Source organism: Microcaecilia unicolor, chromosome 11, assembly GCF_901765095.1.
Source record: "Microcaecilia unicolor chromosome 11, aMicUni1.1, whole genome shotgun sequence".
NCBI lineage: Eukaryota > Metazoa > Chordata > Amphibia > Gymnophiona > Siphonopidae > Microcaecilia > Microcaecilia unicolor.
In genome coordinates, this window is record NC_044041.1 from 167989339 (window position 1) to 168003705 (window position 14367).

Below are 14367 nucleotides of genomic sequence, written 5' to 3' on the forward strand. Positions count from 1 at the left end.
GCACTAAGAATTTAAGGACTCAGTATCCACCAGACTTGAGAGTAGAAAGCAGTAGGAAAACTTACCTCGCTGCAGTTCTGCAAGAATCGCTGCAGCTCCAAATGACCATTCAGATTCTGTAGCCACTGCTGCGCCATATCACAGTTCTGTTGGCTCCTAAAATTCAAACAGAAAAAGTCACATTGTACCAATCGTTCACATTGATATGAGGATACAACAATCCACAAATAGATTGTGGGTGAAATTTTTATACTGGACTAACTTCATACATTTGTGATTAGCTTTTTCTTTTGTTCAAAAAATGTAAATTGAAAAACACATGTGCCGTACCATTGACAATGTAATGTGAGATATCATGAAATCTGGATCAAATAAGTGACTAGGTTAAAATAGATAAGCGAGGAGTACACTTGAAGCGCCTGCAGCTTGTTCTGACTATTTTTGCTTAACAAATGCTGATTTCTTAAAAATATTTGCCTATACATGAGTTAGACACATTTCTTGCCTAGATTTTGTGACTCCAGAGGCAGGCACTTACCGTCAAAGCACAGATGTTTGTTGAATCTGGCAAAGTCTTTTTTGTATGCAATCTTTTTATCTATTTTATTGGTTTTAGAAAATTTTGCCATCCTTGATTTATTTTCTCTATTAATAAACACAATTTTATGCAACTCAACTCTGTAGATAGTTGGAATTTAATTGGTCATCCTCTCCTACTCCTGTTCATTAGATTTATATATTTGTAGGGTTTTTTTCTCCTTTCCTTTTTTTTTTTTTTAACTTAAAATAGATAGGAACACCGTACTAGCTGAGCTGGCTGGGGGTGGAGGTTGTGGTACTGACATGGTTAAGGTCAGTCTCGTGTTCAGTTCTTTTCCTCTTGACAGATTCCAGTAGTATATAACTAAGCCTGGTACATGGGATATGCTTGTCAGTGCAGCGTAGGTGGCTATTTTAGCTCAGACACTAAAAACATGCAGGATCAGATTGTCTAAAGAAGGATAAGATTAAGCCCTAGCACTGTTGCAATGAATGTGGAGCTCTCACATGTGTTAGCAGGACTGTGATCCTGAATCCAGCCCCCTGAAAGCAGGCGTTCCCAAGAAATCCTGTGTCCTCTCAAGGGGCATGATAGGATGAATAAACTACAAGTCTCCTTCTAAAATCAGAAGATCCCTACTCCAGAGCTACTGAGTTGTTAAAATCTGTAAATAATATATAGGCTCAGATCCTATTCACTAAGTTGTGATAATGTAAAGGAGAGCTTTGAGTCAGTCCATGTCATTTGAAATGATAGGGTTGGCCAGAAAGAACAACTAGGCATCTCTCCTGTCACAGGGGACCCTTCTTTTACAAAAATTGGGTACAATAGGGGGCAAGGGATACAAGAGACTCAGTTGGAGATGTGAAAGGATATGTTACATGAAGGGGGCAGGCTTCACTGTATTCTTGTGCTGAATGAGGCTGTGTCAGGGAGGACAGATGTATTTGGTGTACTGGAAGGGGAGGAACTGGAACTTAGCAGGGTGCTACGGAGTGCTGGCTGGGTGCCTCTTACTAGAAGCTTAATGCCCCTTTGGCTTTACATGCATGGTGATGGCATCAAGAACATACAATGCCACCATGGAATGTTCCTGGTGCCCCCACAGGGTTCAGTGAACTGCTGTACTGAGGAAACACAGCTTGGTAAAACACCACAGGAATGCTTAGCACATAAGCACCTCAATGAGAAGCAGGGAATGTAAACCCTTTGTACCCATCCACCGCTTGTGTTATGGGCTGTCCACAAGATGGGCCATGTTGGAAGCATTAACAAATTCAGATATTCTAGAAAAACCCTTCCGTATTCCTCTCTCACCTCCAAAAACCATCCATAGCACTGAAAGATTGAGCATTCAATACAATTTTATACTTCAGTTACAGTCAAGTCTCTCCATGGCATTTTCAACAATAACTAAAGCTCAAACTGCAGGATTACAAAATGGCCACGATGAATAGACAGATGTAGAAATGTTATCAGAAATTAGAGAGGTTAACCAACCAGAGCACACAATAATAATGGGTGATTTCAATTACCCCAGTAATGACTGGGTAAATGTAACATCAGGGCATGCTAAGGAGGTAAAGTTCCTTGATGAAATCAAGGACTGCTTTATGGAGCAGCTGGTTCAGGAATCAACAATTCTAGACCTACCGCCTGATAAGTCAGACAGCAGGAGATAGAGGGCCGTCTCCCACAGTTTGCGCTAAAACTGGATAGTCAAATGCCGAGCTGTTTCTGGTCAATGGCATTGAATATCTGGTTTAGCTTTGGCCAGTCTGACTTTAACCAGCCAAACTGATAGTCAGCGCTAGCCGATTAAAGTCAGATTGGCCAAAACTATTCTACCTATTGTGGCTAGTCTGCCAAATATGGTAGCGCAATATAACTGGCTACCTTTAAACTGCTAACTGGCTACCCGGCACAGAATATTGCCGGAGTCGTCTTAAGTGCTGTTTTAGTGGCCATTCTTTAAAAATATCAGGCAGACAGTCTTTAGTGAAACACATGATCTGATGTAGGAGGCAATGGTGCTAGGGCTGCTTGATAACAGTGATCATAACATGATCAGATTTGATATAAGCTCTGGAGTAAGTACACACAGGAAATCCAATATATTAGAATTTAACTTTCAAAAAGGACTATGATAAAAATGAGAAGAATGTGGGGAAAAAAACTTAGAAGAGCAGCTGCAAAAGTAAAAAATTTACCTCATGCATGGATGCTGTTCAAAAGTACCATCCTGGAAGTTCAGGCCAGATATATTCCATGTATTAAAAAAGGAGAAAGGAAGGCCAAACGGCAGCCAACATGGTTAAAAAGTGAGGTGAAGGAAGCTATTAGAGCTAAAAGAAAATCCTTCAGAAAATGGAAGAAGGATCCGACTGCCTTCCTTATCAGAGCTTTGCATTTGACTTGACATTCCATATGCTGTTTCCTGTTATTTTCAAAGACAGACTTTGAAGATTGTGTGGCAAAAACACATACAGGCTCATTTTCGAAAGAGAAGAACGCCCATCTTTCGACACAAATTGGGAGATGGGCGTCCTTCTCACAGAGTCGCCCAAATCGGTATAATCAAAAGCCGATTTTGAGCATCCCCAACTGCTTTCCGTCGTGGGGATGACCAAAATTCATGGGGGTGTGTCGGAGGCGTAGTGAAGGCGGGACTTGGCCGTGCCTAACATGGACGCCCTCGACCCATAATGGAAAAAAAAGGGCGTCCCTGACGAGAACTTGGACGACTTTACCTGGTCATGTTTTTCTTACGACTAAGGCACAAAAAGGTGCCCGATCTGACCTATGACCACTGGAGAGAATCGGGGATGACCTCCCCTTACTCCCCCAGTGGTCACTAACCCCCTTCCACACTCAAAAAAAATCTTTAAAAATATTTTGTGCCAGCCTCTATGCCAGCCTCAAATGTCATACTCAGGTCCATCACAGCAGTATGCAGGTCCCTGGAGCAGTTTTAGTGGGTCCAGTGCACTTCAGCCAGGCGGACCCAGGCCCATCCCCCCATACCTGTTACACTTGTGGTGGTAAATGTGAGCCCTCCAAAACCCACCACAAACCCACTGTACCCACATCTAGGTGCCCCCCTTCACCCGAAAGGACTATGGTAGTGGTGTACAGTTGTGGATAGTGGGGTTTGGGGGGCTCAGCACCCAAGGTAAGGGAGCTATATACCTGGGGGCAATTTATGAAGTCCACTGCAGTGCCCCCTAGGGTGCCCAGTTGGTGTCCTGGCATGTCAGGGGGACCAGTGCACTACGAATGCTAGCTCCTCCCATGACCAAAGGGCTTGCATTTGGTCGTTTCTAAGATGGGCGTCCTTGGTTTCCATTATTGCCGAAAATCAGAAACGACCAAGTCTAGGGATGATCATCTCTAAGGACGACCTAAATTTCAGGATTTGGGAGGGGGGAAATGGGACTTGACATACCGCCTTTCTGAGGTTTTTGCAACTACATTCAAAGCGATTTACATATATTCAGGTACTTATTTTGTACCGGGGGCAATGGAGAGTTAAGTTTGTGCCCAGAGTCCCAAGGCTGCAGTGGGAATTGAACACAGTTCCCCAGGATCAAAGTCCACTGCACTAACCACTAGGCTACTCCTCCACTCTGTTTCAGCTGTGCCTCTGGTTCCGCCTTTCCACAAACAGGAAATGGGGGCGGGACCAGAGGCAGAGCTGAAACAGAAGCGAAGGCAGTCTGAAGCGCCGTGCCTGCTCGACATCACTGTTGCCGGCGGACCACGAGGTTAAATGTTTTAAAGAACAGCCGGCACTTACGAACAGAACTTTTTACCTCCTGATCCGCCGGCAACAGTGAAGTCGAGTAGGCACGGCACAGCGCTTCAGACTGCCATTGCTTCTGTTTCAGCTGTGCCTCTGGTCTCGCCTTCATTCTGCAAACAGGAAATGAGGGTGGGACCAGAAACACAGCTGAAACAGAAGCGAAGGCAATCTGAAGCGCTGTGCCATGCCTGCTCGACTTCACTGTTGCCGCCGGACCACGAGGTAAAAAGTTTTAAAGAACTGCTGGCACTTACAAATGGGAGGGGCAGCCGCACACGTCCTGCTTCCACTCAGAGGCCACAGAGAGGGAGGGTGGCGCGGGGGGTGCATGGAACTCAGAGGGCAGGAGGAGAGGGAGGGAGTCCTGGAACTGGCACAGGAGGGAAAGGGGGAGGGGGTCCTGGAACTGGCACGGGAGGGGGGTCCTGGAACTCGACCGGGAGGGGGGCCTGGAACTCGAAGGGGGGGAGAGGGAGGGGGTCCTGGAACTCAAAGGGGAGGGGTGCCTGGAACTCGGAGGACAGGGAAGGAGGCAGGTAGGGGGGCACGGAACTCAGAGGGAGGGAGGAAGGTAGGGAGGGGGCCCTGGAACCTTGCTAGCGCCCGTTTCATTTCTGTTGGAAACGGGCCTCTTTTTTTATATTAAAAGGATCTCAAATGATCTACCTTCTAGTAGAGGTATATAAACAAGTAACAAACATATACACCAGTTTGTTACTTGTTTATATACCTCTACTAGAAGGATATTAATTTACCTTCTCCTTCCCTTACAATTGTTCCCATTAATAGACAAGAAGTACATTGAACTACACCCACAAAGTAAATCTGAACAAGTTCCAGATATCTCACAATAAGTCTATCTGCTTTCAGTATCCCTCAGAACAGGTGTAAAATAGAGAGAGTTGGGACTCGGTAGCCCTTTCATTTCCTTTGATCCATAGGCATAAAAAGCTCCTACACTTAAAATATGGCAAAGCAACACTATGTCCCTAAAGCTGCAGCTCCCATTACAGCTAGTGCCTCTGTCCAAACTGAATGCTTGGTCCAAGGCAAGATTCTGGTTTTATGTGATAAATGTATGCATATTGAATCCCTCATGAAAGAAGTAGAAGAACTAAGAGGAGGTGGCAAAACTAAGAAGAATCTGTGACTACCAGAAATTCATCCGAGATGCATGTTGAAACACTGGGGATCAGCAGGAGTAGTGAAGGTAGCAGGGCTCTTCCACAAACTAATAGAAGGATGAGAGATGTAATGAATAATCTTTATTCTTGAAGAATAAAGATTTTATTCATTACATCTCTCGTCCTTCTATTAGTTTGTGGAAGAGCCCTGCTACCTTCACTACTCCTGCTGGTTTGCTTCTACATAGTAACACATGGTCCTCCGCTTTTGCAGTGTCCCATCAAAACATTGGGGATCTCCACCAAAGGGAAAGAAGATCTTGTGCAGAAAGAAGGCAGCTGGACACAAATCACCAGGTCCTACAAAATCAACTCCCCAACTCCATCTTCTTTTGAACTGAAGAATCGGTTTGCAGCCCTGGAGGCAGAAGTGCTGAAAACATCTTAAGAACAAGAGGAGACAATGATCAATAATCCCAAAGCCTCTGGATCAGTGCCAATAAGAAGCGAAAAGTAGTGGTTGTTGGTGATTCTCTTCTGAGGGCTACTGAAGCACCCATCTGCCAACCAGACATGATGTCCAGGGAGGTGTGCTGTCTGCCTGGTGCCAAGATTCAAGATGTAGTGGAAAGATTGCCTAGACTCATCAAGCCTACTGACCACTATCCTATGCTGCTCATCCATGTTGGCACAAATGATATTGCTAGGTACTCTAAGGAACATATTAAACATGACGTCATGGCTCTGGGTCAGACGGTAAAGCACCTAGATTCACAGGTGGTGTTCTCATCGATCCTTCCTATTGAAGGTAAAGGGCACATGAGGGAAGCTCACATCCTGGAGCTAAATGTGTGGATGGTGCCAATGCGAGCACTTCAATTTCCTAGACCATGGGATGATTTTCCAAGAGCTACTGAGCAATGATGGTGTTCATCTTTCAAGGAAGGGACGAAGTGTCTTCAATAACAAACTGGCTAAAGTATTACATAAGTACATAAACATTGCCATGCTGGGACAGACCAAGGGACCATTGAGCCCAGCACCCTGTCACCGACAGCGGCCAAAAGAACAAGCAATTTGTCCCGCCCATCCTAGAAATACTGTATTATTCCCTCGTCCTTTCAATAACATTCTATGGCTTTTTCCTCCAGGAAGCCACCCAAACCTTTTTGAAGTCCGTTAAGTTAACCGCCTTAAAAGTAGACAAAGCGATGGGGCCTGATGGGATACATCTGAGGGTACTCAAGGAACTCGGAAATGTTCTGCTGGCACCACTGTCTTACCTCTTCAATGCTTTCTTAGTCTGGAGTGGTCCCGGAGTACTGGAGAAGGGCAGATGTGGTCCCTCTGAACAAAAGTGGAAGGAGGAGGTTGGAAATTACAGATCTATCAGTCTGAGCTCAGTGGTGAGTAAACCAATAGAAACGTTTCTAAACTGGAGGATTGTGAGGTTTCTCGAATCGAATGGACTGCAGGACCCAAGGCAGCATGGGATCACTAGAGACAGGTCGCGTCAGACAATCTGATTGATTTCTTTGACTGGGTGACCAAACAGTTGGACGGGGAGGGGCGGCTAGATGTGGTGTACTTCGATTTTAGCAAAGTCTTTGACATGGTACCACGCAGGTGACTGATAAATAAACTGAGTGCCCTTGGTATGGGACCTAAAGTGACTGACTGGGTTAAAAACTGGTTAAGTGGAAAGGAGACACAGGGTAGTGGTAAATGGAGCTTGTTCTGAGGAAAGGGCTGTTATCAGTGGTGTACCACAGGGTTCAGTCCTTGGGCCGGCTCTTTTTAACATCTTCATGAGTGATAATGTAGAAGAACTGTCTGGTAAGGTTTGTCTCTTTGTGGATGATACCAAACTCTGTAATAGGGTGAACACCCTGGAGCAGGGCCGTGCCAACACGGTAAGCGAGGTAAGCATGGCAGGAGGGCGCCATCCTCTGGGGGGCGCCCCGCCGCACCACGCTTACCTTGCCCTCTTCTCCCCAGATCCTTTTCCTTTTTTTTTGTTTAAATTTACCTCTGTCCGGCAGCAGCATAGCGTTAGTGAGGAGGCGGTGCTCCCCCGCCCCGACGTGTCAGTCTTCTCTTCGCTCAGTTCCGCCTTCTTCTGACATCAGAAATGACATCAGAAGAAGGCGGGACACTGAGCGAAGGGAAGACTGACACGTCGGGGCGGGGGAGCGCCATCTCCTTCTCACTAACGCTATGCTGCCGCCGGACAGAGGTAAATTTAAACAAAAAAAAAAAGGAAAAGGATCTGGGGAGAAGAGGGCGGGTAGTGTAGCGATCGTTTTTAGGGGGGGCGGGGCCAACTGCAGGGGGGCGCCAGAGACCCTAGGCACGGCCCTGCCCTGGAGGATGTGGATGGTATGAAGAAGGATCTAGCAAAGATTGAAAAATGGTCTGATAACTGGCAACTAAGATTTAATGCTAAGAAATGCAGGGACATGCACTTGGGGTACAAGAATACAAGGGAACGGTACAGTATAGGGGGTGAAGTGCTTCTGTGTAAGAAATAAGAGTGGGACTGGGAGTGATTGTGTCTGATGACCTTAAGGTGATCAAACAGATAGAAAAGGTGACGGCCAAAGCCAGAAAATTGCTTGGATGCATAAGGATGACCAGCAGGAAAAATGTGATAATACCCTTGTATAAGTCTCTGGTGAGGCCCCATTTAGAGTGCTGCATGGAATTCAGGAGACCACACCTACGGAAAAAAATAAACAGGATGGAGTTGGTTCAGAGGGTGGCTACAATTAGTAAATGGTCTCTGTTGTAAAACATATAAGGACAGGCTTAGGAACTTCAACATGTATACGCTGGAAGAGAGGCGAAAGAGAGGGATATGATAGAGACATTTAAATAATTCAGTGGTGTCAATATACAGGAGGCGAGCCTTTTTCAAACGACGGAAAACTATGGAATGAGAGGGCATACGATGAAGTTAAGAGAAAATAGACTTAGGATGACTCTAAGAAAATACTCTTTCACTGAAAGGTTGGTGGATATGTGGAATGGTCTCTCGGTGGAGGTTGTGGAGACGAGGACTGTGTCAGAATTTAAGAAAGCATGAGACAGGCATGTGGGATCCCTTAGGAAAGGAAGTGCTATTGGTTACTGAGGATAATCAGCTTGGATGGGCCCCTATCTGCCTTCATGTTTCTAAGAAGCTGAAAAACAATCAGTTGAACCGCTAGGTGTCCGAGGGGGGTCAAAGGGGCACACAGGGAAGACAAGACCATAGCAGGGAGATTAAATGAATTATTTGCTTTGGTCTTCACCAAAGAAGATGTGGGACAGATACCAATGCCAGAAATGGTATTCAATGCTGATGAGTCAGAGAAACTGAATCAAATCTCTGTAAACCTGGAAGATGTAATGGGGCAATTTGACAAAATGAAGAGTAACAAATTGCCTGGACCAGATGGTATACATCCCAGAGTACTGACAGAATTGAAAAATGAACTTGCAGAACTACTGTTACTAATATATAATTTATCTTTAAAATCAAGCATTGTACCAGAAGACTGGAGGGTGGCCAATGTAATGCTGATTTTTAAAAAAGGATCTAGAGGGGATCCGAGAAATTATAGACCAGTGAACCTACAATTTCTACATTTTGTACTATTCAATTAAATTTCATATGTATTTTAGCATGTAATGTAATGTAAGAAACTGTATTTCCATCATTTACAATGTATTGTAAGCCACACTGAGCCCGCAAATAGATGGGAAAATGTGGGATACAAATGCAACTAACTAAATAAATAATAAATAATAGCCACCATCAAATATGCTTCGTCATCGGTAGAGAGGACAGCCATCTTGTCCCATTTGAGTTTCAAAAGTTCCTTGGATACTTTTTTGAACACGTTCCTCCTTGCATGCATATAGATTGTGGATTGAGGTAGCCACACGGGCCATGTATCATGTTTTTCATTATTATATCAAACAGGATTGGGTCTTTATCTTTATCAGGTATTTTAGCACTAATGCATCAATTTTATTTGGATGTATTTTCTCTTTTAGCCAAAGGAGGATATGAAAATATGGTAGTCTACATTTTGCCATTCAATGGTGTATATCCAGCATCTACTAGTTCAAAATATATTTACTTTGTAAGGAGATGCATTAACTTGATTACTTTTTGTCTGAAAACCCGTGCAATTGTGTCATGCCGGTGTGCTTATGTTTGCCCAGGCAGAGGCTAGTGCTGAATTTCAGTCCATTTGGGACGGCACATAAATGTAAGAAATAGGTCAGGTCATCCATAATTCCAAACATACACAACAGAATTTTGTGTATAGTCATATATAATGGGGACTACCAGTAAACATCGAAGGTAAAATTATCATTCTTCCATGGGAATTTGCATTGATGTTTCCATCATGAGTTATGGAATCACATAAGTGAATGTATTCATCAACTCAAAGTTTCTTTTGGTTGAGTCGAATAAAAAGTAGTCATTCACTTTCGATTTTTGCATTCATGTCAACCACAAACTGATGAAACAACTGTTGCCACTTTAAAATATAGTTTTCTTGTCCCACTCTAATCATTAGATGATAAGCGTAGAATTCTAGAGCCGTTACCTTTTTTATGTTATCAGGCTGACCAGTCTGTGTATTTACTTTGACATTCCAAAATGATACCTATCTTCTCCTTGCCAAAAAATTAAAGGACACTGCAAAGCATCATAAGCCCTGTGGGTTTCAGACATCCTTTGACGGTGACTGTCTTTTTTTTTTTTTTATATCTTGTGGATCAAATTGATTACCTACCATCATAACTGCAACTTCATTTACCATGGGTGAATTTATTGACCTTTATGGTGGACACTTGGAGTTTTGTCAGCATGAATTACAACATTGCATTCATCATCATGCATCGCTTCTAAAGCTGTTTTAAACTTCAAACGTAGTTGTTCTTGTCATGTAATAATCATTGTAGATCATGTACAATGTTATAATCTATGCCACAACGACATTCAGCTTCAACGTTTCATTGTCCATAAAACAGATTTGTAGATAATGATCCTGCTCTGTGATAAATCTGGCTCTTGACCTTGAAAGTAGGCATAAAACCACCTTCTTTGATTTCATGTGCCCCAAATGAGGTAATTTGAAAACACAAGTTGTATTTACTAATGTTTTCCAGAAAATGCATTGCAGCCATTGGGTAAGGATGTTAGTGGTTCTGTAGGAACATTTAGTAAATGGAGCCTTACTATAGTTTCTCAGCAACACATACCAGGGGGTTCTGCCTCAAATTTTAGTGCACAACATGATTTGCAGACAATGCTCATTTGAGGAGACTCTTCACATTCATCCATTGAGTTATAAGAAAAAGCTGCTCTTTTAAACTAGACTTCGTTAATAGTCTTCTAGTTGCTCTTTTTTTATGATTATTTTCTAAACAATGAGCATTTCGCTGTCCGGTCTCTTGGGCTCTGATAGCAGCTTGTGTTTGTCTTTGGTACTGGAGTCGTATTTCATTTTCTTGATGGTTTTCAATACTCCTTATTTGAGCTTGCCTTTCCCTTTGGTGCACAAGTCGCCTCTGATTTTCAACTAGCGTTTCATTAACTCTTAGTTTAGCCTGCCTTTTTCACTGGCCTGTAAGCCGTATTTCATTTTCCATTGTAGTTTCAACTGCCCTTGATAGAAAACAAACTATTTAGTATCTGGATCCAATGGCCCAAAAACTATGGTCTGCATTTAATATATTCTAATTTAAGTGAACCTTAAACATTGACAGTGCTGAGGGTGTGTGTGAAAATGGCTGAGTGGGAGTGTCCAGCTGAGAGTGAGTATGAAGGGTATGTTAGAATGGTGAGTGTGAGTGAGGGAGGGTGTACTACTGAGTTGTACTGTTGAGGGGAGGTGTGACAATGGCTGTATGAATGGGGGTGTGGTACTGAGGGGGTGAGAATGTGTGAGTGAGTGTGTACTGCTGAGGGGTGAGTATGAATGGGGGTGTACTGGTGAACAGGGTTGAGTGGGGGGTTTTCTGCTGAGAGGTATGGGAGAATGGGTAAGTGTGAGTGGGGATGATTTGCTGAGGGATGTGTGAGAACGGGCGAGTGTGTTTTGCTGAGGAGTGTGATAATGGGTGACTATGAGTGGGGGTGTTTGCTAAGGGGTGTGTGAGAACAAATGAATGTGAATGGGGGTGTGCTATTCAGTAGTGTGTGAATGGGGGTGTACTGCTAAGGGGTGAGTGTGCGTGGATGTGTGCTACTCTGGGGTGTTTGAGAACGGTGTCAGTGGGGGTGTGGTACTGAGGGGTGAGTGTGAGTGGGGAAGTGCTATTCTGGGGTGTGTGATTTGGGTTGTTTTCCTGAGGGTTATGTGAAAATAGCTTAGTATGAGGGGTGTTTTGCTGAGTGCTGTATTAGAAAGGTAAGTGCGAGTGGGGGGGGGGGGGGAGGTGTCAGAATGGCTGAGTGTGACTGGGGTGTTTTGCTGAGGGGTGTGTGAGAAAGGGTGACAATGATATTAATACTCCCTTAAATCAGAAAATGTGGCTACTGGATCCCTACCTAACACTAACTTTTCTTTTCCAATCAATGTGTTAGTTTGATTTTCTTGATTAGTTGTTTCCTTCAATCTAGAAAGGACCTGCTGCTTGGCTTTCACTGTCTTCCTGTCAAAACAAGGCCTTCTTTTCAAGGGCATACTGAAATTCAGTTTCCTGCCCTTTTGAGGAGTGTTCCCTGGCAAGGTAGTGAATTCATGCATACACACACACTTCCCAGGCTGACCTAATACTTTCTCCCTACCTTGTTCCCACCAGTCTCTGAACCTCCCATGTACTGAAATTGTTAGGGAACAGGGTATTAGAGAATGAGAGAAGGACAACTGCACAGCTGCTGCCCTTGTTTCTCTCCACCAGTCTCTGAACACCCTGTCCAAGCAGTTTGTTGCTTAGCAACAGCAAGAAAGAACTTTCCAATCTGCAACCTATTCATTTAATGGATAGAGGTATTGATCCCCTCCCTTGAGTGCCACCGAGAACCGAATCGCTTCAAACTTACCCTGAATGAAAGCCCACCACTTCCTTATAAAGGCCCTCACTAATGATGTCACAACTACAGGACAGAGGCAGGAAACACACTGAACACCAAAGTGAGGCTTGAAACACACAGGAAGTGGAAACACTACAGGACAGAGGCAGGAAACACACTGAACACCAAAGTGAGGCTTGAAACACACAGGAAGTGGAAACACTACAGGACAGAGGCAGGAAACACACTGAACACCAAAGTGAGGCTTGAAAACACACAGGAAGTGGAAACACTACAGGAAAGAAACAACAATGCAAGGTGAAAGAATAGACAGGCGCCAGCTCAGAAGCTGACCATCGGAAAATAAGGTGAGTCAAAGAGGGGTCATGACCACAGTCGTGACAGTACCTCCTCCTCAAGGATCCTGTGGTCCCCATGGAATATTCAGGTTTCCAAGGGTAACTGGTGAAACTACTGATGGGTTTCAAAACATGAACATGGATTACTGGACTGGAAGTAACAAGCAAATCTGGAATTTGAAGACAGGAGTGGCTCTTGTAAACAGGAGGGAAGCTTGAAAACACGACTGAAGTGATGTCTCTTCCACCGGTCTTCCATAGCCTCACCTCGAGACCCTGGGCCCCCCTGACATCAGGGATGTCCTGAACCCTATATCTAGGGTCCGGTTCTACGGGCATGGTACAAGACATAGGTGCTGAAGGAGGCTTCTTCGGACAGCCGCTAGGCAGGATCAGAGTCCTGGATGCAGTAAGAGGAGTCATACTCAGAAGGAACCCTCTCCTGAGGAAATCCACCACCTGCTTAACCTCCTGGCAAATCAACATAGTAGCAGGAACTAGGCTAGAGCCAACACCCAACCTGGAATCAGAAGCTGAACACGAACTTGAACTAGAATCAGGAGCTGGACCGGAATTGGGAACCGGACTGGTATTGGGAACCGAACTGGGACCCGGACTGGAATCAGGAGCTTGACTGTAACGGGAACTCAGACTGTAATCAGCATCTTGACAGGAACTCGAACTGGAATCAGGAGCTGGACCGGGACTGAGACCCGGACTGGCATCAGGAGCTGAACCAGGACTGGGACCCGGACTGGAATCAGAGTCTTGACTGGAACTGGAACTCTGAACAGGAGCTGTACCAGGACTGGAACCGGACTGGAATCAGGAGCCGAACTGGGACCCAGACTGGAATCAGGAGCCAAACTGGGACTGGGACCTGGACTGGACTGGAATTGTAAGCTCTTTGAGCAGGGACTGTCTTTCTTCTATGTTTGTGCAGCGCTGCGTATGCCTTGTAGCGCTATAGAAATGCTAAATAGTAGTAGTAGAATCAGGAGCCGAACCGGGACTGGGATCCGGACTGGAATCAGGAGCTTAACTGTAACTGGAACTCAGACTGTAATCAGCATCTTGACAGGAACTCAAACTGGAATCAGTAGCTGGACGGGACTGGGACCTGGACTGGAATCAGGCCGAACCAGGACTGGAACCCGGACTGGTATCAGGAACTGAACTGGGGCTCCAAAAAGACTGTAGGTGAGCCCTGGCCTTGAGACTTGTAAGACGCCTTCTTTCAGCGTCGGCTTCAGGAGTATCCTGCAGAACTGGATCCGAGACAAGTCTGCAGCGGTATTCGAAGAGTGTGATAGAAGAATCAATAGCAGAAACTGGGTTTACAAAGAACCCAAGCCCCCAGACGCTCTCTCTCAGCTGCAGCTTCAGGAGTATTCTTCAAGGCTGAATCAGAAAAAAAGTTTATCACGGTAATTATGGAGCGTCATGAAAAGATCAAGAGCAGAAACTAAGTTGGGACCGGAATCCGAATTGGAACTAGGAGCTGAACCCAGGCTGGGACCCGG

At 44.8% G+C, this 14367-nt stretch overlaps 1 protein-coding gene across 1 annotated transcript in view; it reads right to left on the reverse strand.

The window, feature by feature from the left end:
* The window catches only part of SPTBN4 (spectrin beta, non-erythrocytic 4), a 373692-nt gene that overhangs the window by 260666 nt on the left and 98659 nt on the right, over positions 1-14367 (reverse strand). The window contains 1 exon segment of the mRNA XM_030219988.1: positions 66-156. Coding sequence (XP_030075848.1) covers positions 66-156 — 91 coding nt within the window.